This window comes from Doryrhamphus excisus, linkage group LG2, assembly GCF_037039965.1.
Source record: "Doryrhamphus excisus strain RoL-2023G ecotype Guam linkage group LG2, RoL_Dexc_Guam_v1.1, whole genome shotgun sequence".
NCBI lineage: Eukaryota > Metazoa > Chordata > Actinopteri > Syngnathiformes > Syngnathidae > Doryrhamphus > Doryrhamphus excisus.
In genome coordinates this window covers 25,574,341-25,599,087 of record NC_136358.1, presented here as the reverse complement: position 1 = coordinate 25,599,087, position 24,747 = coordinate 25,574,341, and the positions used below count along the sequence as shown (strand labels likewise).

General features: G+C 41.1%; 1 protein-coding gene across 4 annotated transcripts; it reads left to right on the top strand.

Annotated features, from left to right (window-relative positions):
- Positions 1 to 894: 894 nt before the first annotated feature.
- Positions 895 to 22,346, top strand: spag9b (sperm associated antigen 9b). 4 transcript variants are annotated; one of them, XM_058062035.2, is made up of 29 exons: positions 896 to 1,454; positions 5,271 to 5,391; positions 7,225 to 7,295; positions 7,474 to 7,574; positions 10,227 to 10,374; positions 11,191 to 11,518; positions 11,601 to 11,697; positions 11,824 to 11,948; positions 12,354 to 12,411; positions 12,505 to 12,657; positions 12,741 to 12,798; positions 13,250 to 13,380; positions 13,795 to 13,851; positions 15,039 to 15,218; positions 15,341 to 15,470; positions 15,649 to 15,732; positions 16,207 to 16,368; positions 17,216 to 17,387; positions 17,474 to 17,686; positions 17,756 to 17,882; positions 18,583 to 18,711; positions 18,776 to 18,856; positions 18,936 to 19,003; positions 19,079 to 19,227; positions 19,313 to 19,484; positions 19,561 to 19,674; positions 20,181 to 20,360; positions 20,454 to 20,582; positions 20,656 to 22,346. In XM_058062035.2, the coding sequence occupies exons 1-29, from the start codon at positions 1,155 to 1,157 to the stop codon at positions 20,772 to 20,774; spliced, it is 3,957 nt and encodes a 1,318-aa protein (XP_057918018.2). In that variant the 5' UTR covers positions 896 to 1,154; the 3' UTR covers positions 20,775 to 22,346. The 4 variants fall into 4 exon arrangements, with proteins under 4 accessions (XP_057918017.2, XP_057918018.2, XP_057918015.2 ...); XM_058062034.2 differs by having other exon boundaries at positions 895 to 1,454; positions 15,045 to 15,218; positions 17,474 to 17,882; XM_058062032.2 differs by having other exon boundaries at positions 17,474 to 17,882.
- The last annotated feature ends 2,401 nt before the right edge of the window (positions 22,347 to 24,747 follow it).

The window sequence follows — 24,747 nt, the reverse complement described above, 5'->3', positions numbered from 1 at the left end:
TCAAGAGGGTGGAGGCACACGTCAGTGAAGATAGATTTGCAATGTTTGAGGATTAGCAGCGCGCCTGACTCCATCCTCCCATCCCGCGTTAGAATGTGACGTCACCGTGATGACTTGTCTAGCCCATGTAAATTCTAGCTTCGAATGTATTCACGTTCAATTTAATCCATACCTATACTTACTTCAAGTTGTATTTGTAGTTAATTCTATTGTCGGTACAACTTCGTAGGGAGTCAAAACAGAGAAGTGAATATTAATAGTTTCAAATGTTATGTAGTTTTAGATCGAATGTTATGGATGTATCCAAACTTCGGTTTCGATAAAAAGTAGACTCTAGCAACACGACACCCGTGTTTAATCCAATGTGTTAATCCATATTAGCAGAGTTGACTGGTCGGTGTTTGTTTTTTCCGTGTGCGCATGAATGTAGCAGGACAGGCTCATCTGTTGGACAGTCTGTGTAGGTGATACTACAAAGTTTGGTATCGATACGACACAACTCAATTTATAGTCGTAATATTGCCGATACCGTGTTTTTTTTCAAGGGGGTAGAAGATTTTGGTCATGGTTATAATCCGACTAAAACACAGGAAAACATTTTGAGCAGTATTTATACGCATATTGACAAACGTAATCGTGAACAATTCAAAAATATAGGTGCATCTGAACTTTCAAATTTACCTTTTAAAATGTTATTTATTTGTGTCTAACTACACAAAGTGAACTATTTCAAGAATACGACTATAGTTTACAGCAAATATAACCCCAAATTCAATACATGTGTAATACAACATAGCAATACCAACAGTTTCATACTGGAAACTAATTTTGTAAAAGCACTCACTACGGTATTGTATCGATACTAACTCTATCGATATTTGGATCGATCCGCCCAGCCCCTATTGGATAGTGTAACTAATGAGGAGGCAAGGAAAGACTTTTCAGCACTGCTAACAACAAGGCTAAAGGAACCTCTCCAAGTCAACGGTGCACTTTATTTTTGTCCTTACAACACATAACACCTGAGCGATGTTTTAGAAACAAGGCATCGGCGCTTCGAGAGAGAAACAAGGCGGACACGGCAGCCTCCCCGGGACGTCAGCTGAAGTTTGCGGCTAGCTCGCTCACGTTAGCCGTGGAGGAGTGAAGACGACATGGAGCTGGACGACGTCGTCCTCTACCAGGACGACTCTGGCAACTCGACCATGATGTCCGAGAGGGTCTCCGGTCTGGCCAGTTCCATTTACCGGGAGTTTGAAAGGCTAATCGCGAAGTACGACGAGGACGTCGTGAAGGAGCTGATGCCTCTGGTTGTTGCCGTGCTGGAGAACTTGGACTCGGTGTTCGCTGTCAACCAGGAGCATGAAGTGGAGATCGAGCTGCTGAAGGAGGACAACGAGCAGCTTGTTACACAGTATGAACGAGAAAAGTCCTTTAGAAAACACGTTGAAGAGGTGCGTTAACTCAACACAAAAATATATGTATTTTTTTATCACTGTGGCGTGACTGGGAGTTGGTGATGGGAAGTTCGGCTCAATTATGAGAGCTGGCTCTTTTGGCTTGACTCCCATATAAGTGACGACTCTTTAGGCTCTCACATTTAGTGTGAATCATGATTTTCTGATTTATCTTAGAAAGACACACAATCACACATCTTACTTTTAATATATATATCTAAGTTGTTATTTTTATTGGTCTTAGCTTCCTTTGTCACGATCAAACAATGGCGATTAAAGAGTTGGTGGGAAGGAATCCAAACATTGATGCAAAAGTGGAGGAGATTAGTTAGATTTTTGTAGAACCTTTATGAATAAACCGAAAACTGAGGTACCACTGAATTTTTCTTGGTCATAAGCTGTCAGCAAAGGCACAGTCCCGATCCAATATTGATAGCGGATATTGGTAGGTCTGTCACGGTAATCTATAAATTGATTAAAATCTGTAATTTTGCCGGCCTCGATAAATTTACGTGTCCATGCATTCATTGTTTGTATTCCTCGGCTCTCTTTACCACACAGGCTGGATGACAAGAGGGTTCACCCTGCATGTGTCTGTGCTGGTTGGTGGTACAGTGGAATGAACGGAGAGCGTGAACCCTCCTCTCACATTTAGCCTCTTTGTCCCAGTACGTGGAGGCGGGGCTACTAGTGAGTGGATGCACAGAGTGCGAGGAGCAAGTTAGCCAAATAAGCAAACATACGCTAATATGAGCATTTTTGGCATGTATATAGTTGTTCATCCCAATATCACGGTTCGATTATAGCTTCCATGCTATTTAAGTTATTGAATAAATGATCCCCGTGGTCGACTATGGTCCATTATGAGTCAAAACACATGTAAATACAAGTGATATGTATGTAGTATTCTGGTCATTAGGCGGCAGTAACACAAAATAATTATGACTGCAGGAAGTCATGGCATGTCCAACATCATTGAGTGAAAAAGAGTTATCCTCTCATTCTGTGTGGAAGTGGTGTATTTTTTTGGCTTTTTAAGTTTAGAAAAATAAATTTGAGGCTAACAGGTTCGCTTAGTAGCTTATAAGTTCACTTGCTTGCTAGCTAGCAACAAAGTGAATGAACTAAGCTACTAATTCGCAATTTAAGTAAATGTTCTGACCTTTATTTATTGTTAGGTTTTGATGGTAATTGAAAGAGTGAAATGGATAATTTAGCAAGCACAGTCGGTTTCATGCATAGTGTGACCGACCTGTGCACACCTGACAGTAAGAATCAGGAGCTCTGACATTTGCCATTCAGATACAAAGTGGTTTGACGGGTTCTGGTTGGTCTTTACATGTATAAAGGCCAACTTCAAACATTGGTACAGTCTTAGTGTAAGTTCACACTTTTGGCCAATTGTCAACACCGTCAAAGTCCTCGGGAGCATTTGAGTATGACCAAGCACAGTGGAGTGGGCATAGTACCTAGAGGAGCGCCATGGAAAGTCCATGGAAACACTGCAGAAAGAGATGCAGAATAGTAATAAAATATGTGTAAAAAGTAGGAAAAACGGTATCAAAAAATTAAAATGGAAAACATTGCAGGTTGTAACAAAATAAAACACAATGTGGGGAAAATATAAGACAGATTTCAGGAGCCAGGCTCTTTGGCAGGGCAGCAAGATCCCGTAGACAAAAACGTAGTGACCGCACACTCAAGCACAGGCTTTTTAATTCTGGTCACTACTTAGAATAGCTGCTACTGCTTTCAGGCCTTTGAGTCACATTTGGTTGGCGTTGCCATGACACTAGGCACCCGTAAGTCTGTTCCATATATTATGCAGTATATTTTTCACTTGATTCAACTGACAACCCTGCTTCCAATGTTGTTTTGATATATAAAACGTCACCTCACTGTTATATCCGTGGTTATACAAGTATAAATAACCGTGTGCACTTGAGTGCCAAAATAGTGCTGTTGTTTTAACCCCTCGCTCGCTAGCACGTTGCTTAATCCTCTTTGGGCATCCCACACACAAACAGCATCAAGCATCTCTAACAACCCTGATCCACTGCCGGCTGGGGTTATTACACCTAATCTGGTTTAGTATTTTTCCTTAAACCCTTTGTATTTAATCCTAGCAAAAGCAGCATGCTTTTTTCCTGAGAAAAGCACATTGAAATTAAATCAGTACACAACACCTCCAGTATTTTTATGTGGGCTTGTCATGCTTTTGTGTGTTTCGGACACACCCTTTTGTTGACGTGACATTGGCAGTCTGAAGTTGAATGACAAGTGCAACCATTGTCACCATTTGTCATGTTAAAACATCAACCTTTGACCCCAGAATATACAGGACACATGAGTTTTGTCCCTTCTGGCTTCAGTGTGAAGTTCTGCATGGCTGGGAAAAGTGGACTATGCTCACAATCCCAATTGCCACTTCTCCAAGCCCAGAGGAATAACTCCAGCTAGGAGTTAATCTCAATAGAGAAGAGGAAAAGGCAAGGCAGGAAATTCTTGGGAAAACAAGGACTTCCCTCACCGGGGTTGTCTGTTGACCAGCAAGAGATTGCCAACTACTGCAGAATTACCTCAGGGGTTCAAATGTTTCAAGAAGTCGTGGTCTTGTAGAAATCCATCAAATGCGTGATGTGAATGACATATTACATTCTATCAGAAGATCAGAAGAACAGTTTCTATGCTTGAAGTTAAAATGATCTTATGTCTGATAATCATTCCAACATGCTCACATAAATTATGACTCGGTCATGAGTTAGTCATCTCTCGACTTGCTTATCTAAGCGAACAGTAGCCCTGCACCCCCTTGAATTAAGCGTCTTTGGTTCGGATACTGTGCCTGGTGCTGGTCTTCCCAGAATGCCCCAGGAGCATCCAAGACAAGAGTTCATATCAGCCTGTCAATTGAGTGCTGATACAGTGGTGCACTGTGTTTGGTTGTATGCATGTACTTGTGGGGAGCCACATGTGTTAGTGTATTGGTACTGTGGGACAAAGGGAGCATTATGCGGGAAACGCTGGGGGAAGAATGCATGACAGAACTCGGGGAAACACATTGTCTGGAGCATTTTCTTAAATGTGGAATTTTTTTGTCATATGAGCCACAGTGTAAGAAAAATAATCTTGTGTTAAATGTGATTAGGACAAGCAGATAATTTATTGGTCATTTGTGGACAAACATAGCATGGTTAGTGTTGGAACAAAAATAGGAATATTGCTCTTAAACCTTCTCTTCTCTGACAGGGATTCAAATGAGAAATCCATCCCTCAGTTTTTTTTATGGTTTTATCCCGGTGAGGTTCATGGAGTTGCTGGATGCCATCCGACCTGACCCGAACTGGTTGCCAATCAATGACAGGACATTGAGTGGGAAGTAATCCCACTCTAGCTTTGTAAACCACTACACTTCCCTAAAACCACATCTGAAGTCAGGAAGTCATGCCACCACAGCGCTTACTCAGCGTCCAAATAGATTGCCCTGCTGGCGTTCCTTAGGATTCTCAATTCTCCGTACAGTTGAACCTCTGTTTTCATCATTTGGCGTCCCAGAAGGTCAGATGAAAACAATCAATTTGTCCCATAAATTTATATCTTATCTAATTTTTTTCCAGCCACCCAGAAATATTAACACCAAACACATTTCATTGAGAATAATTACAGTTTTCCATGCTTTGAATACATTTAAATGATGACTGAAATGGATAAATAACATTGGACACAAACTTCAGCAGCAGGTACAATCATCATTGCACACACTGTGCTGTTTTTCAAGGTCATTAATGTTTTCCTCTCCTCCTTCATCTACAGAGGTACATTGCAATTGAAGACTCCCTGGATGGCGAGAGAAAGGAGCTTCAGGGTCGAGTGGTGATGTTGGAGTCGCACACGCGACAGCTGGAGCTAAAAACGAAAAACTATGCAGATCAGAGTAAGTGCATGGTACAGGATATGAATAGGTGCATGAACTCAGCTCGGTATGGCAGCTTTCAAAACTTGTGACTGTTTATTGCGTCTATGAATCCTATCATTTCTATTTCTTTAAACACAATTTGAAGGGTGACTAACGCTGCTCTCGGAATCTTTCATTGGATATGAACCTTATTCGTCTGATCACCGCAAATCAGTTATATATACAATTATTCAAATGAGCTGATCGTTATGATAAGGAAGCAGCAATTAAATAAGCAAGATAAAATATATTTGAGTTGTATAAATAGGGAGGTAGTCTACCTAAGGGCATCAAAGAGAAGTCCTCATGATGTGGGCATGACTATCCTGTTGACAACCCGTGACTTGTTTGTTCCAACGCTTGAACAAAATGCTTTCATTTTGCTTTCCAATGCAACACTTCCCTTTTTTGCTCTTTGTGCCATATGTGGACTTTCACTACAATTTCTGTTTGCAGATTAAATTGGCAGCAGTGTGACTTAAATCAGAGCACTGTTGGATCACCGGCGGGCAAACTCTTATTTGATTTGGGGAATAAAGGCTTCCCCGGCCTGTTTCGTGGAACCTTGGTTAGCATGTTTTTGGTTACTTTGATTCAAGAAATAACTCATGGCAAAACAGGAAGGTGGTGTCCATGTGGTGTCTCGCTGCCATATCTTACCTTTGGGAAGAGTCACGTCTTCAATGAAAGTAAAAGTAACCTTAAATATTAATTTTACAATTTAATTCATCATTTATTATTGTTCTAAACACCATCCTTTCATACAGGAAGTGGAAAAAATATGTAAATGATACATGCGGAAATATTATGGTGTGAATAAATGATCAGTAATAGACATGGTGTAGCTGGAGGATTCTTCCTACTCCTTTTCAGGCATGCTGAATTGTGCAAATGTAAACATGTGATGTTTCTTCATGCAAGTTGTGACGCATGTCTGAAACAAATAAACATATGTATTTTTAATGTAAAACTCAAACGTTTATTATATACTATATACACCTTTGCCTTGGCTCACATGTTTCAAAACATCTGCCACTGCAAACAGCGTTCTAAAGTATCATTTTCTTTAAATAAATAGGTCATCGGAAGACATGACCTCCTACTTGATGATACTCAGGCCTCTAATTATGGCACCCCCACACCCCCATAGCATGCTTCTTTTTTTTGCACACCTGTGTCTGACTTAAGCGCTCGTGTCTAACCACTATTTCCTCTTTCCTTCTTCAAATCAGCATAGTGGATCCCAGTTTTGCTCAAGGGTGAAGAAGACGAGTCATTTAATTTGACACAAACTGGCGTAGTGCGGTTTGATACATATTTAGTTGACCGTTGGACGGTATGTCTGTAGGGATGATCATAGCTCTGCATTTTTTATCTGTTTAATTTTTTTTTTTTTTGTCTGTTGGTAAGTGGTATCTTCTTTATTCTTGGTGACAGTTAACCCTGAATGGCAACCCATAGAATGTTGAATGAGTTCTATTGGCAATACAATTGCTGTTAAATGATGATGGTTGTGGGAGTGTGGGAATTCAGCATTTCGCTACCTCTGCTGTCTCAATATTTTAAAGAAAACATTTGATATGCCTGGTATATACTGAAAATCACAATTTAAATGAAAGCAGCACAACATTTTAAGTCACTCCCAAAACCATAGTGTCTGTTCCGTGTGTTGGGGGGGCCCCCTTGTGGTCCCAAGGTCCCATTGCCACAACCGGCGTGTTGCCACATTTACTGTGTACTGTGTACTGTGTACGTTTCTGTTCACTCCTTGGAGCTTGGATTTATAGAAATGTCAGTTTTTTTTGTGTGTAGTCGTCAGATTCGAGGAGAGGGAGGCGGAACTCAAGAAGGAGTACAGCGCCCTTCATCATAGACACACTGAGGTATCATGAACACTTCATCAATGTGCATGTATAAGGACATACAGTACACACTTAGAACCATACAGTCCAACAGAATACCCGGATTGCAGTTTTGCATGGTGCAGAGTTCAGTAACTTTCTGTATTATTTCACTGATAAATACCGACAAACAAACAGCGTGTGTTATCTGAATTTGCAGATGATCCACAGCTACATGGAGCACTTGGAGCGAACTAAACACCAGCATGCATTGACAATAGAGCCTACAGAATCCACCACCGGCACACCAGCTAAAATAAGGTGAGGTTCATTAACTCCTGTTTTTTGTCTTTGGTTGCCAATATGATCTTGACTGGAGTAGCAGGCAGCAGCTACACATCATCAGGGGCCCCGGGGCCCGCCTACACTCCACTCCCGCTGGGGCCACACTTGCTGTACGCATTGGGATACAGCCATGGTTTAAATAGGTAACAGGCAGCATACATAGTTTTGCCCTTGGTTATGTGGGTGATTCTCCATCTATTGAAGCATTTTAACTGGTGCAAGAGATACTCCTACACACCTACAATACATATACTTCAGGCGAGAAGACTGACTAGTGCAGATAAATGATGCAAAGACTCAGCAGAAACAGAGTAAGTAGATACTGTATGTAGTGTAGAATAGAAGGGAGATTAGCTAATGGGTGTGCAATGGTGATGAGGCACAGAGCTGGACTTCCTAATCTGCTTTCATGGGATGGTGAACCTTGTGGTTGATTGATCTTTTGCAGAGCAGATCAGGACTGGATGCATTATTATTATTATTATTAAAGAGACAAAGGTACACCTCAAATTCTCAAATATCTTCATATTTATTTTTCTACACAAAATAAGATCAAGAATAAAGAAAATCAATCAATCAGTAATAAATAGATATAATAATAATAAAACGGCAAATAATAAAAAATCAAGAAACCACATATAGTTGGTGGGTAGACAAATTATTTTTTTCAGATTAAAATGAACAAAGCATTATTAGAGCCCTGTAGACATGACAAAACACGACTATAGTCACATTTATACTCTTTTTATTTACAACATATTGCGCAACTGCAGGGTCTTGAGACACATGCTATCTCGCAAACTAGAGAGCTAGCGACCTAAACGGTAGCCTTCAAGTTATTTCCTTTCAACTTAAAAAGCCAAAAACTTACCACTTCCACACGGATAGGGAGGATAACTATTAACAGTTATTTAACCTTTAACATGAACATTAATCAAATGTAATATTTTTTTCTGGGTACATGATACCATACAGCATCCATATCAAACTTGCGCGGGCCGCACTAACATTAAACTTTCATATCAAGGCGGGGGCCTCAAACTAGTGTCCTGCGGGCCACATTTGGCCTGTGGGCCGCGTGTTTGAGACCCCTGGTTTATAACATTTACAATTGACTCTATATAAAATGGATGCACTTGCAAATGGTTGTTATTCAATGCAAACTCTTTGCCAGCCTCCGTCACACACGCTTGAGTGTGTTCACTTTGGAAGACACTGGGATTCTTCTTGGGGTATTGCACCCAATAAGCTGCAGCCTGAGGAGAGCCATATGGAACAAGCTGCCTCAGCATCCCTGAGAGAGAGAGGCGGGGATGAAGAGAGGGAGCGAGACAGAGTCAGAGCGTTCTAGACTGCACAGAGCCTGCTGTGTCACATCTCAGCAGAGGACAGGAAGAGGAGATGCTGCAACAAAAGCAGGATTACCAAAGGAAAATGGTGTTTACCAGCTTCTCCCTGCTCTCGATGGATGATCTTCTGCTCTGTATGTGCTGACGCTCTGCTTCGCTCTGAATTCCTGCCACTCGTTATCTACCTCACAACTTATCTTTTCCTGGCTTCAACAGCTTTGGAAGGTTTTACAGTGGGTTCACTCACACAAGGCTCGTTTCTTTCTGTGGCAACCATACCTGCTTTATTCAGCCTCGTCTCCCAAAATATTTTGGCACCAGTGATACGTGGGGCCATGAGCCCCGGGCGTTTGCTGCTTTTTGTTTTTGGCTTTGTTGGGGGAGCCGTGGTCATCAACTCTGCTGTACTGGTGTCTCTGTCGGTGCTGCTGCTGGTTCACTACTCTGTCGCTACCGGCGGCTTACCTGCCCTGCCGTCTTTACCGTGTATACCACGGCTTAGCAGGTACGGTGTGTGTGTGTGTATGAAGGGATGGTTTATGTTGTTTCTGCTTCATACCCACTATAATAAACTGTATTTGTAACTGTACTGATCAACCTCCATGTGCAATATTAAGGGCTCTAAATGCAATATACTAAGTTCTATGTGAAGTATTTCCATAATGCCTCATATTAACTCATTAGCAAGATCTCAGTGTATAGACTGGTCATATATCTCATCTCGTATATAACTTTGGGAAAAACTGTTGATTTTGTTAATACTTGGGTTGTTTATATTGTTTATTTTTCTATATTGTGTATTTTGTACTGCTGAACTGATTCTGTACTCTTGCTGCTGTGCAATGCAAATTTCCCCACTGAGGGATGAATAAAGGCATATCTTATCTTATCTTATTTTATCAACTTGACAGTGCCTTATGCTGGAAGCTCTGTGTATCTGTGATCGACTACTCGGGCTTACAACATTTTTCTTGCCTTTTAAAAGTAGTTCAACCAAGCATCATTTAATGTCAATAAGCACCATGTAATAATACGAATATAAAAATAGATTTATCTGATGGAGATCCATTCTTAGCAGCTGACAAAATATTTCAAAGAAAATCCTTACAAAATCAGAGCTTCTGGGCTACATTATCAGCAGCATATTCAACTAATTGATGTTGATTGATGTCGTTTGCCCTCATTGTTTATCCTTTTGGTTCCCAACGGCAACTACAACTTGTGTCTTTTGTTTATATCCCTGAATAATTGTCTGTTTCTCTATTTCCATTATATCTAGGAAGGAGCGGCCCATTTCCATGGCTGTCCTTCAGGTTCCAGGGATTGACGGCTTGACCTCTGATGTCCAAAGGGAGCCTCTGGATGTTCATTCCGACCCTTGGAGATTCAATAACCTCAGCCATCCAAGGTCCAACACCAGCATCAAGGTATGAAGAACAACTATTTGGGAGGTTGACATTAAGGTGTTTTTTTTGTTCTTCCACAGTGCCATTATTCCATGTTTCATTTTAATGTGCTGATTCAATGCAAACAAAAAAATGAGTGTAAAGTTCTCTGTAGAAAGAAAGAATTGTTTCATGTGTCTAGAATTTTTAACAGCTTGTCTTGTAACTGAGTGGCCTGGAGCCCAGTAAGAGGATGAAATGGTACCATTCAGAGAGGGAGGAAAATACAGAGAGTCTTCACATTGCTGCTGTTAGAAACCACCCGGCAAGCTGGTCTACATCATGAATATTAATGACATGCTTATATAGATGAAACAACATTGTAATGTAAATGTTAAATGACCCAATGTAAAGCATTCAGTGTACGACTTGGTTATCAGTGTATATTTACTGTCTCCTCAAAATTGGTGTGAATGCGGAGCTGGTCTCCGCTTGATGTCCATTGCCAAGTGGCTGTAGATACCTGCTCAGTCTGTTAATTTGATCACATTGAAACCATTTTTGCATCTCAGTCTTTACAGGCGAGAACTGAGATTATGTCAGCCATTGTTGTTAAACTACTACTTTGTTTTTGACATTGAGAATATAAAAAATTACACGACCATAAAAAAAAGACCTCCAGTATTAGGATGGTGCAAGAGTAGTTGTTGTACTTCAAACTACAAACTAGTAGTATGCTCCTTTTTGCCTCAGTTCTAGAAACAATGAATCAGTTGACAGGATTCCTAATCAATTCTAATGCCCATTCCGAGCATCAACTGTGAGTCGGTTCTCATTGCTGTTTGCCCTCCACTGTAGGATGAACTGGCCAATGCTACCAATGAAGGGTCCAAATCCAGCACTTCAGCCAGCCAGGCAAGCATCTCAACATCAAAGGCCAACGACGCTACACGCTGTCAGAAGGGCACCTTGAAATCAAACACCACCACGTCCACGCAGAGCAGCGACTCTCAAACGTCCACTCCGCTGTCGCCTCATGGCACAGCGAGTGGCAGTATGAGTCCTTTATCCAATCAAGTCTGCGCTACACCCCTTCCTTCTGCGGTATCAGATGTTGCAATGCAATCTGTAGATACACCTCAGGAACAAGAACGTTTTGGTGGGAACACCAAGAATCTGGACAGCAGTAAGAACATCTCAACTGTGCAACACAACTAGATCTGTTTAAGCCTACTGAATGAACACCATTTTCTCACCTCTTATATGAGATGGGAAAGACAACCTGGAGAAGTCATCTGAGGTATTAGCGATCATAGAGTCTACTCCTGAGCTGGATATGGACCTTGATGGCTGCAGAGGAACAAGGTATTAGACAAATTAATCTCTGATTATGTTTGTACCACATGTAATTATTTGGGACATTGAGATTTTGAGGTTTGTGTTTAGCAAAAGGATGGAAAGGTAAAAAGTACTTGCTTCTTGTCTGCCCAGCACACCAACTAAAGGCGGCATAGAGAATCTAGCGTTTGACCGGAACACAGACTCTCTGTTTGAAGAGCTGTCCTCTGCAGGAAATGACTACATTGGAGATGTGGATGATGGAGCAGACCTGCTGGGTATCTATGTTCACACACAACACACACAAGTGTTTACCATTTGCAGATGTTGTCTCCCTTTTGTTTACTGAATTGTTTGGCTTCCTGGCATAATCGACACTTACAGATGAGTTTTCTGGTGTGTATCAATTAAAAAGCTACTCTATTCATCATTACTTTTTCGTTGTAAGATGTGTGTTTTTTGTGAGTACATTAGTGAAATAGTGTTTTTAGAGTAGAAATTCTCTGGTGAGATGGTCGTGTCTACAGTGAAATGTAAAATTAATTTTGATTTATAACTGTCCATGCATGAATGTCAGACTTCAACATTTTAGGTAAGGCTAAGCGAAGGTTAGATGTTGGATGATTTGTTTTCATATATTTTGTAGTGATTTTTTTTTTCTCACCTGTTAACTTGATTTTCAGGTATGGGTCGCGAAGTCGAGCATCTTATACAAGAGAATGCACAGCTTCTGGAGACAAAGTTAGTGCAATACTGTTGAATACACATACTGTAGCACAATGATGTATGATGATGAACTGAGACCCCTCCCCCCTTCCTTGTGTGTATTTTCAGAAATGCTTTGAACGTGGTGAAGAATGACCTGATTGCTCGGGTCGATGAGCTGACCTGTGAGAAGGTCGTCTTGCAAGGGGAGCTTGATGCCATCAGTCAGGCCAAGATCAAACTAGAGGAGAAGAATCGAGATTTAGAGGACGAACTGAAGGGGTTTGGAATTTAGTATTGAAATGTAAATCGGACTGTTTATTACTCTTTTATTAATGAATTGGACACATTTTCTGGTCCTTTAGGGTTCGAGCTGCACTTGAGGAGAGCAAGCAAAAAGCTAAAACTGAGAATGAGGATGATGTGAGTTACTTATAGACAGTATATAACAAATATATACTAGTCCTTCTCAAACAATTAACATATTGTGATAAAGTTCATTATTTTCTGTAATGTACTGATAAACATTAGACTTTCATATATTTTAGATTCATTACACACAACTGAAGTAGTTCAAGCCTTTTATTGTTTTAATATTGATGATTTTGGATGATTAGGTTAATAGCTCGTTTAGATTACCTTTTCATGATATGCACATTTTTTGAGATAGGGATTTTTGGTTTTTCTTTACTTTTTTGCCAAAATCATCAATATTAAAACAATAAGAGGCTTGATGAATCTAAAATATATGAAAGTTTATCAGTACATTACAGAAAATAATGACCTTTATCACAATATTCTAATTTTTTTGAGAAGGACTAGTATTTCTATAGTGTAAAAACAAACATTCATCAGTGCTGGTGCTTTTGTGCAGAGTGACGTGCCGACAGCACAGAGGAAACGCTTCACCAGGGTGGAAATGGCCAGAGTCCTGATGGAGAGGAACCAGTATAAGGAGAGGCTAATGGAGCTTCAAGAGGCTGTCCGATGGACAGAGATGATCCGGTAAGACATCAGGGGACGGCTGTAGCAGGCCATGTGTGTAGGCTTTACGGTTTAATCAATGTTCTCAAACTGAGAACTTGTTACTGCGGCGACAGTGGTCATCTGCTACACATCAACGAGTTGGTGTAAACAGAAAAAGAAAAGTCACTCAAATTCAAATCACCTTCTTGTGACTTCCAAGAACAGGACAATGAGAATGCGGTAATCCCTCGTTTATCACTGTAGACATAGCATCTTAATAAACGGGAGTGGTTTGAGCATAGAAAACCTATTTATGACTTTCTAAATGTCATTTTTACCAATGTTAGAGACCTCCAGACATGACGTAACACCCCTATAGTCACCCTTACAGTCAATGGCAATGCTCGCACACATGCAATACTTTTGAGCAAAATATACGGTTGTCTCTTTTAGGGCCTCCAAGGAAAACCCAGCTCTTCCGGAGAAGAAGAAATCCAGCATCTGGCAGTTGTAAGTTCCCCTCCTTTGTGTTCGTTTGAGCTCATATTACGAATCATGTGATTTCTTTCTTTTCGATGTTCTTTATGTTCAATTTCATCATATGGGTGTTTCTCCAGGATGTAGGTAAATGTGTGACTTGCAGGAGTGCCAATCTGGGTTTCTGCATGATGTTTGTTTGAGGTGTTTTCATCGGTGTAGGTGGTCCTCGGTTTGCGTTTTTTGACATTGTGTGGTTACGAACGTTACTTAAATGAATTGAAAGCAGAATTCTCGTCACCAGACTCGCTGGAGAACTAGTGGGGGTGGAATAATACGCTCAACTACTCCACTACTAGGATATAATGACGGTATTAGGATGTCTTGTGAAGTTGTAAGAATGGCGAGGAGGTGATCGATCAACAATCTCTGCTTTCAGCCAAACCACGCCAAAACATCAGAAAACCCAACAGTCCCCTCTGCATGTAGCCAGCCTCATCGGCGAGCATCCGGTCGGAAATCACAAAACTTTTAAACACTACACATAATTGCCAGATTGTGTCGGTATCCTTGAGCATGTCAAAGGATCAGACAAATATAACTTTGCAGCAAAGGTAATAACTGTGCAGTTTAGTGGTCTTATTATTGCAATGGAAAGGTTGCTAGAAGACCAGACAGTTTTTAACAGTTCACCTGTAGAGCATTTAAATAACACTACAGTCTAATAATTGGTTGGGTTTCAATGCATGTTAGCGAAGCACGTGAAAGTGCACTTATTAGTGGCCGCTTTCTCTGTGCTGGGAATACTAAAGTTGGGAGTAGGCGTGGCCTGTACACTGATATGAGCGAGTTGGCATGTTTAGTTGCAGTGGATGTTGTATTTAGAATAGCCTATAAGAGAATGACGGCATTAACAATTTAAGGAGAAGAAGTTTGTGTCTTGACTAATATCCCAGTCAGCGTGCATTATTAACCCTGCCCCCCACGCCACCCTGTTCCTGCTGTGCAGCTGCTCAAGTGTTTTGCTGATTTAGGCGGAGAGTGTAAGAGATTATATGTTGTAAGTGTGACCTTTATGGAGGCTGGCATGAATTCCTCTATTTGTCATCCTTCCTTTTGCTGGAGCCATCGCTTTTGTCCACCCGCCTATACGTATGTTTGTCTGTGTGCTCTCCCCTCTTCCCTTCACCCCCCACTCTTCCCCGCCCTTACAACTCCAGTTTCAGCCGTTTGTTCAGTTCGTCGGGCGGCGCGTCGAAGAAGCCTGCCGCCGAGGCCGCCGTCAACGTCAAGTACAACGCACCCACCTCACAGATACAACCGTCTGTCAAGAAGAGGAGCACCACCTTGCAGCAGCTGCCTAGCGACAAGAGCAAAGCCTTCGATTTCCTCAACGAGGAGTAAGTTAAAGTGGAAGAGTCATGCTTTGGCTAATTGTGGTAATTGAACAAATTAACAAATGTGTCTTTTCATGAAGAAAAAGTTTATTTTTTTCTTACCGGTTGGTGTTTATATACCACAGGCTGGCAGTTGAAAGCATCATGTCCAGGCGCGAACAGAAGCGGGCACAGTACAAGCAGGTTAAAGCCCATGTCCAGAAAGAGGACGGCAGAGTGCAGGCTTATGGCTGGAGCTTGCCCAACAAGTACAAAGTAAATGATTCAAATATTCAGCCTCTAATAATTAACCAAATCAAATAAGCAAATCTTTTATCCACTATAAATAGATTATTATTATTTTTACAATATTTGCCAACCTTTTCTTCAGTGAATGTGAATGGCAAAATGACTGGGATTAACTTCATCTTGAAATGTTCTTTTCTTTTCTAAGCCCAACGGAGGTCAGGATAAAATGAAGGACCTTCCTATTCCTGTCTTCCTTAGACCGCTGGATGAGAAAGATGCTTCAATGAAAGTAAGTAACTTTTTTGGTAGGGAATACCTTAAGTCAAGCCCTAAAGTCTTCATATCCAGGCCACATTTGGAGTTGAATTCCATATTTATTTAGTGAATGGGTATGTTTGGCTGAAAATTAGACAAAAAAAGTCACAGTGCTGCCAGTAGTAGTGTTTTTGTTATTGTATCTGCATAATGTCTTTCAGTACAGGCACATACACTCAAGAGCCACAATAAAAAGGTTGCCCAGGCCATCTAATTCCTATATAAGACACTAAATTCAAATATGTGGCTTTTGCATCTCATCTATATTAGGTATAAACACATCTTAGACACACTTCCCAGAATGCCAGATAGTAATTTGTCATTGCAGAATCCAACCACAATAACAAACAGTGGTGTTCATGATTACATATCTAATAGTGTGTCTCATATCGTGTATGATGATAATAAGAGGAAAGTATATTGCAAGTTGTGTGTGTCTGTGTTTCAGCTGTGGTGTGCCGCTGGCGTGAACTTGTCGGGAGGTAAAACGAGAGATGGAGGTTCCATCGTAGGGGCCAGTGTGTTTTACAGCGATGCATCGGGACCAGAGAGCCCCCTAAAGAAAACAGGATCTCAGAACAGCCTGGAAAAACTGGATCGAGAACTTGAGGTCAGAGTTTTTTGAGACTTTTTAGGGTCGCATTAATGGTGAACCGGGTCTTTTGGCTCCCACGTGGCTTTTTTGGTTGCTTAAATTGATTTATTACGAAATGGCTTCTAACTGACTTCTAAGATACAAATTGAAGGATTGAATGTTAAGGTTTATTCTTGTAAAAATTGCAGTTTTTCTCGCTCATTAAGACGTCTTTCTATGAATATTTTTACTTTCATCGTTCCTATTGTACATGTTTTTCTTTAATTATGACTTTATTCCCTTAATCTTTTGTACTTCCCATAATATTATAACTTTTTCCCCCAACCTAATTTTCAAAAATGACAGCTTTGTATGTTTTTTTGTTTCTCATATTCATCATATTAATTTAACATCATTTTTATTTTTTATTTATTTATTTATATTATTATAAAATAAAATATATTAATTTTATTTATATATTTATCTATTATTTATTTTATTTTATTTATTTTATTTTATTTTTTATTTCTGCTGTATCCAATCAAATTATGTTATTTTTCCTTGATTTATTTTCATAAAATTGCAACTTTTTTCATCCAATATACATTTTTTAAAATTCTTGTATGCATGTTTTCCATGAAAGCTTTGGCTTTTTAAAAATAATGTTCTTAATATTTCAACTTTCTTTCTTCTTTCTTAATTTTAAATGTCATATTAAACTTATAAAACTTTATTCTTAGTTTTGGATGTTTTCTCATGTTACATTCATTAATATTTCAACATCATGCTATTAAATGATGTTATTTTTCCTCATAATATTGGCGTGGATGATAACAGTATTTTCTCATTCATTGAGTGCTCATTTTACCCTCTGTCTTTGCAGGAACAGCAGAAAGAACTCCGACATCAGGATGAGTTATCATCGCTGGTGTGGATTTGTACCAGCACCCAGTCCACAACTAAAACCGTTGTCATTGACGCCAACCAGCCCGGAGTCATCCTGGATAGCTTCTTTGTGTGTAACGCTCACGTCCTCTGCATTGCTAGTGTACCAGGTCTGTAGGAGTGCGCTGTGCCGCTTTTTCTTTTCATACAAATCGGAGTCCACCTTAATCATTTTTGACTGTATTTTATTATTCAGGTGCAAGGGAGACAGACTATCCTGCAGGTGAAGAAGTCAACTTAAGTTCTGAGTCTGCACCGGTGGAAAAGGACAGTTTGTCCGACAGCAGCAGCAGTGCAGCAGGCAGCGACGGCATGCTAGGAGGCATTACGGTTGTGGGCTGCACGGCGGCGGGAGCGACGGCGGTCCCTCAGACAGCAGGCGGCGCGTGCAAAGAAAATGGGGAGACGGGTACGAGATTTCAATTTGTTTTCATGCATGCTCACTCCCCTTTGCTCACTGTGTCAATGGTTCAACTAGAATCCAGACCGGCAGAGGCCACTGAGGATAGGAGAAGGTCTGGTGAGGAAGTCTACACCGAACAGGTCTTCACTGATCCACTGGGATTTCACCAGACATCAGACGCCCCCGCCATGTATTCTCAAAGGTATTATCAGGGGAGTGGAACATTTGACTAAACATTAGGATGTACTAAATAATGCCCTTAACCAATTAATTATATGTAGCTTACATCAATAATGACAGAGATCTATACAGCTTGACTTCACTCATCCTCCTGGTACACAGCTCTGCAAAGTGTGGCATTTGTGGCTCACAGCGTCTTTTTTTTTTTATTGGCCTGTGCATAAATACCATTTTAATAAGACAAAAAAAACATAAAAAATAGAACATTTTATATTATGAGGGAAAATACAATTAATTTTAGTATCACATTGTTCAAATATTACAGACAAATACCCTGGACTGGTCGCCAGCCAATCACAGGGCACATATAGACAAACAACCATTCACACTCACATTCATACCTATGGACAATTTGGAGTGGCCAATTAACCTAGCATGTTTTTGGAATGTGGGAGGAAACCGGAGTACCCGGAGAAAACCCACGCATGCACGGGGAGAACATGCAAACTCCACACAGAGATAGCCGAGGGTGGGATTGAACTCGGGTCTCCTAGCTGTGAGGTCTGCGCGCTAACCACTCGACCGCTGTGCAGCCCGGAAGTGAACCAACAAATGAATAATCACATTAAATATATGTTGAATTATGCAATTGTGATCACATGACATGCCTTAATGTGATTTGTTAAGCATGTCTGAAACAAAAGGACCATGATGCTATTTAGGGAGTGTGACCTGGTGAAAGATGGCGTGAGTTCCAACACCAAAGCAGAAGAACCGGATCTGATGAGAGAAGAGGCCCAGAAGATGAGCAGCGTCCTGCCCACCATGTGGCTCGGGGCGCAGAATGGATGGTGAGATTCAAAAAATTTTCCCCTTAAGTAGAAGAAACGACCCAATTCAACTGTTCCCCCTCAGTGTCTATGTCCACTCGTCCGTGGCACAGTGGAAGAAGTGTCTCCACTCTATCAAACTGAAAGACTCCGTTCTGGGCATTGTGTAAGTTCACTGTGATAACTACTGCTTGGATACGGACTTTCAAAGCTGACCTGTGATATCGTGTTCCCCCCCACCACAGACACGTCAAAGGGCGTACCCTGGTTGGCCTCTCTGATGGCACGTTAGCCATCTTCCACCGTGGAGTTGGTGAGTGGTCACATGATCCATCCAGACAAACTACTAAAGTGGATAAAACAACTACACTATGTTGTTTGGTATCAGATGGCCAGTGGGATCTGACTAACTACCATCTGCTTGACTTGGGGAGACCTCACCACTCCATCCGATGCATGACTGTGGTGCATGACAAGGTGTGGTGCGGCTACAGGAATAAGATCTTCGTGGTGCAGCCCAAAGCCATGAAGATAGAGGTACAGTCTACAAAGCCCAAACATTCCTTGCTTTAGATGATCTGCAGAGAGCTTGCGGGTCACGGTTATTTATTTCATCCCCCAGAAGTCCTTTGACGCGCACCCCCGTAAGGAAAGCCAGGTACGCCAGCTGGCCTGGGATGGTGACGGCATCTGGGTGTCCATCAGGCTGGACTCCACTCTCAGGCTTTTCCATGCCCGCACCTTCCAGCACCTCCAAGACGTGGACATCGAGCCCTACGTCAGCAAGATGCTGGGTCGGTTCACTGTCTTGTGTCATGTATCCGCCATGAGAGTCAAGTCCGACTTGTAATACTTGCATCCATTTTACAGGTACCGGGAAACTGGGCTTCTCGTTTGTGCGTATCACGGCTCTCATGGTGTCATGTAATCGTCTGTGGATTGGCACCGGGAATGGCGTCATCATTTCGATACCTCTTGCAGAGAGTAAGTATTGAACTTAGAGTGATGCATTTAAGGTCACTGCAGCACAGAAAGGGTTTCAGTTGCGTGGTAATCTGGTTTGTTTGGCCAAAAACATGCATGTTAAGTTCACCGGAGACTCCAAATTGGCAGTAGGGGGTCATGTGAGTGTGAGTGGTTGTTGATATATTCTCTGTGATTGACAGCTGCCCAGTCCAGGGTCTAATAGTACAGGCTCACACTGATTCACAGGGTTCACAGAAAGCGTTTGCAAAAGAAATGCTGCTCTTTCATGCTGTTGAAAAGCCAGCATTTCAAGAAATGCTGCAAACGTGACACAGTAGAAATTGCCTGTGGGAAAATATGTACATGTTACAAGCAGCAATTCCACAACTGTAGTCAAAGATGCATATTCAAGGAAATATTGCATTCTTATGAGGACCTTATTATCTAGTATTATTATATACTGTATTATCATAACTGTGGTTTATTTGGCCTCCAAAAATGTGATGTGATGTTCATGATTTTAGCGGCTAACAAGCTAACCAAAGGAGCAGGAAGCCAGCCAGGAAGCTCCGTTTGCATCTACGGTGACGACAGCAGTGACAAAGTAGCAGCAGGGACCTTTGTTCCATACTGCTCCATGGCTTATGCTCAGCTCTGTTTCCATGGACACCGGGACGCGGTCAAATTCTTCATCGCCGTCCCAGGTTTGCAAAAAGCTGACACGTCAAGAATACATATGGAGTGTCCATCATAAAGTGAAGATGATGATGAGTTGATGGTTTGTGTGTGTGTGTCAGGTCAGACCATTCCATCTGCATCCAGCTGTGGCGAAACATCAGAGAAGACATCAGACGCCACATCTCAGGAAGGAACCAAGTCTGTGTTGGTGATGAGTGGAGGAGAAGGTTACATAGACTTCAGAATGGGTGAGTGCTGCCTCTAAGCGGGGAGGCTTACGTTGCCTGTCGGTGACAACATGACATCTTCTTACCTCTTCAGGGGATGAGGAAGGCGATGCGGCCGAGGGGGAGGACCCGCCCATGAAACTGCAAGCCCCCTCGGCAATTGCTGAGCGCAGCCACCTCATAGTCTGGCAGGTCCTGGACAGCGAGGACTGACCTGTGACCTCTGACTCTGAATGAGGCCCCCTGCTCAATCAGCACTTTTCCAACAATAAGATGTTTCTTGTGTTTTTAGTTCAAGGCCTGACTTTTTCAGTTGAAACCTTATTTATTCATTCAGCACATATATTGTATGACATTCAAGAGAGAGAGAGGTTGTGCTACACAAAAGGACAAATGTCGGGTTTAATGCGTAAGTATGGGCAATAATGAAATGATTACTTTTATATTTGAAAGTTTGCTTTTGCAAGACCCCAAATATAATTTGTCTCCAGGCAAGACATGACTGATTAGTCAGTCAAGTGTGGTATTGTATTTTAAATATGGACGTCTGCCCCAGTTTGTGCCTTTTCTAATCAAAGTAGTGAAAGTTGAACGCGCTGTGCTGTGCTGAAGACTAGTCGAACCAAATGAGCGATAACGAATGCATGCATGGGTCATTCTTGATTATCAATTATCAACATCGGAAGATTGCAGCAGTTTCCAAATCAGAGAGCTGCAAACTTTGCGCAGCGTACACGGCAATGCAATATTGTTTGTTTTTCTAATATTTAATATTAACCGCAACTTTATTGTTTGCCAGCAAACGACACATCTGAGGTTAAATAGGAATTGTATGCATTGGAAGCAAATAATGTCTCTAATAGGATTATTTTTAAAATTCAGCAAACATATAGTAAAGCTTTTCTTCATTTGTCGTGTGTTAGCCGTGCTGAGACTTTTAAAAAAAAATTTAAACTGTTGTCTCGACCCTTGCCTTAGCTATGCCGCTTTCCCACTCTATATTTATTTTTGCCTGGAAAGAATGTTAAATGTTTGCTACCAAAGGATCAACAATCCATGTTGTCTCAGCAGAACATGGCGCCTTTCAGTTGCTCTGGATACAAACTGCTTTTTTTCCCTTTTCTAAGGTGTGTAAATAAGATGTATTTTTGGAAATTAGGCTGAATATTTTCATAGTGTGAGAGAAGACAAAAAGCCTGTTGACTGTTTAGTGGATCACACTGCAGCCACACCAACATTTATACTTAGCTTTTACAGCAATTTCCCATCTCAATATTTCATTCTATTCTTGTCTCTTTTTGGATTGTGCTGTGTGTGTGTGTTCTCTGCAAGAGAACAGAGAATTGTTGTTGCTGTTTAGCTATTTCAGTATTTATTTTAGTGATTGAGTTTGCAATTCAGAATGTATCTTGGTGCCGTAAATATGAATGATGAAGTATGTATGAAATATGACAATTTCTTGTGTTGAAATTGTTCTTTTTTTTTTTGTTTATTGGTAGGTGAGTGTTGACTTACTACTACTTAGCTATGCACAATGTCTCTGCAGGGGGTGCTGTTGTCTCCTCAGTTTCATCTTTAGTAATAATGGACGCAAAGTCGAGTAACTTTGCAGGTTCATTCCACCGAGCACTTTGTATGGCCACTGTTCTCCCGGCTCTGATCTGCATAGAAATGTTCCAAAAGTTGTCAGGGACTGTTCCAATTCAGCAGGACTCGCAATACACCATTGTACTCGGACATCTCCGGCCTTATTTTAAGTCAATTAAATCATATTTTGTGCCCGGAACAAAACCGTTTTTGGTGTTTTTATTTAACCCTCGGTTGATTGGTTCCAGACTTGATTCAATGTTAACAAACTGAATTATCTTTTGTAGCTAAAGCATAAAAAACAATCTATGACTTTCTGAATACGATATTAACATATTTAGAGCCATGTAGACATTAAATGTTACCAAATATAGTGGATACAATTAGAAGAAAAACATTTATGTGTTGCAATTATATGTCTTCCGGACACGTGAGCAGGAAGTGACGTCATCACGACGATAGAAAAGTAAAGGTGCACAAAAAAAATAGCCTACAAAAATTGAGCAATATTTTCTCTTCCTGTAAAATGCACTTTGGACACATGTTTAAAAAATAACAGGTAATTTTGATGATAGATAATTTGGATTTAAACATTCAGTTAGTGTTTTGGTTAGCGTGTGTTTTGGATGGTGGCAAAAATAAACACAAAAACCACAAGGTGGCGTAGTTGGTCTATAAAAGTACTGATATTATTAGAAGCCACGTGATTGGTCCACTCATATTCTATTTAAAGTGCTTTGCACTTCACTATAGAGTTCTCAGTTGATGCTTGCCTATGTTGAAAAGCCTTGCTGGACCACTGAGTGCTGTGACCTCTATTACCATCTAGTGGTGAGGTAGCAGATTGCAACCCCATTCCAACAGGTATGAACAATACGAGCTGTAACTCTTATGCTAGTAGTGCTGTAGCTGAGAAAGACATTTTAAGTTGATTTCATGTGAACAAAGCTTTAATTGGAATAGAGTTACTAACGTGATTTTTTGCCATCGGAAGATTTTTTTATAGGTATTTTATTTCCAAATGTTTTAGACAAGATCACTAAATCAGACAGTGACGTGTTTTATATTTTTTCCCAGCTTTTTGAGCCCATAATATTTTCTATGGTTAGGTGGTACTTGAAACAAATTGCACAATAATCCCCAATAAAACCTCAGGGGACCTTTGTGGTCGTACCCACTCAAAGCTGAAACTCAACTCCCTCACTCAGCTCCCCTGAAGGAATATTTATAGCAACACACGCAAGCACAATTTATGTCTTAAATGACTTATTCACTCTTATATGTACTTTATTGGGTGTAAAGGTGAATATAGGGGTGCTATTTCATGACTAGATGACTCTAATAATGTTAAATGAAGGGTTTTCTATGCTTTAATTAGGAAAATATAGTGTGCTGCTTTTTTGTGTCCTAGTTTCCGTGCACACTTGAACACTAAATAGGCTCACTCAAGCTGTCCGCTGCATAAAGTGAATCATCAGTCCAAGGTAATCGAATAATACGCCGCCAGCACAAGCTATTACATCATTCCAGCTTCCTTTGTTTAGTAAAAAAAATGCCTTCTGGCTGTCATTTGCACCCAACTGAACTTGGGACTGGGCTGCAAGTTACACAACTGGCTGTGTTTTTGTACCAGAGATGCTCTGGCGAACACTTGTGGCTGTGAGACCGTTCCCAAAGCAAAAGGCTGGACGTGTGCAGCAGGATAGTGACAAACTGCAAGCAGGCTGTCAGTTTTGCAAAGTCACTCAAGCACCCATTGGTTCTTTCTGCCCCTCAGCAGTGGAGAACATCGCCATGGCGAGCCGGTCCCAGCTGATGATCAGCGTCCTTCTATTCACCTTGGGTTAGTAGAGAAAAAGTATTTTCTTTGTGTGGCCTTCAGGGCCTCTTTGAGGGAAAAAGGGTATGTTATTTTTGCTGTATTTGCGATTGTAGTAAATGTAACAAATCATTGAATTTCCAACGGGGGTCACGTATTGGTGACCCCCGTGCCGACGGCACCATCCAACATTCATGAGAGGACTGAAAAGACTGACGGACACTAGGGACCAAAGGAAAGAGGAAATAAAGAGGCTAACAAATGCTAATGGAGCCTCTGTTTGTGTATATGTGAAAGCTACCTTGACAGCACAGCCACAACAGTACCCCCCCACCCCCCGAAATGAAATAGCAGCTGCTGTGATGCTCCTCATGGTGTTCGATGAGTCAGAAAGCATTATCATGTGCATGAAAACGAGTGGTAGCCGTTTCCACGGAGATGAAACCTCAGTGTAGGGGAGAGAAAAAAAAAACAACAACAACTTGACCTTCCCTGCAGCTCCCATCATGTCTACTCAGGATTGGTTGCAATTTGAGGGCAGACAGGCGAATATACAGCAGCCATGGGCTTTAACCAAGTGTCTGTTATAACAATCATCACCTCATTTTAATGATGCTCCAATATGGCACACACCAAGTATGTGAAATGAAATACAAAAAGGTGTTGTGTATTTATGCTTTATTTGGAGTCATAGAAATATTTATACCCGCCATATTGTCAATTTCTATATGTACCCTGGGATTGACTGGTGACTCCACGTAGCTGGGATAGGCTCCAGCC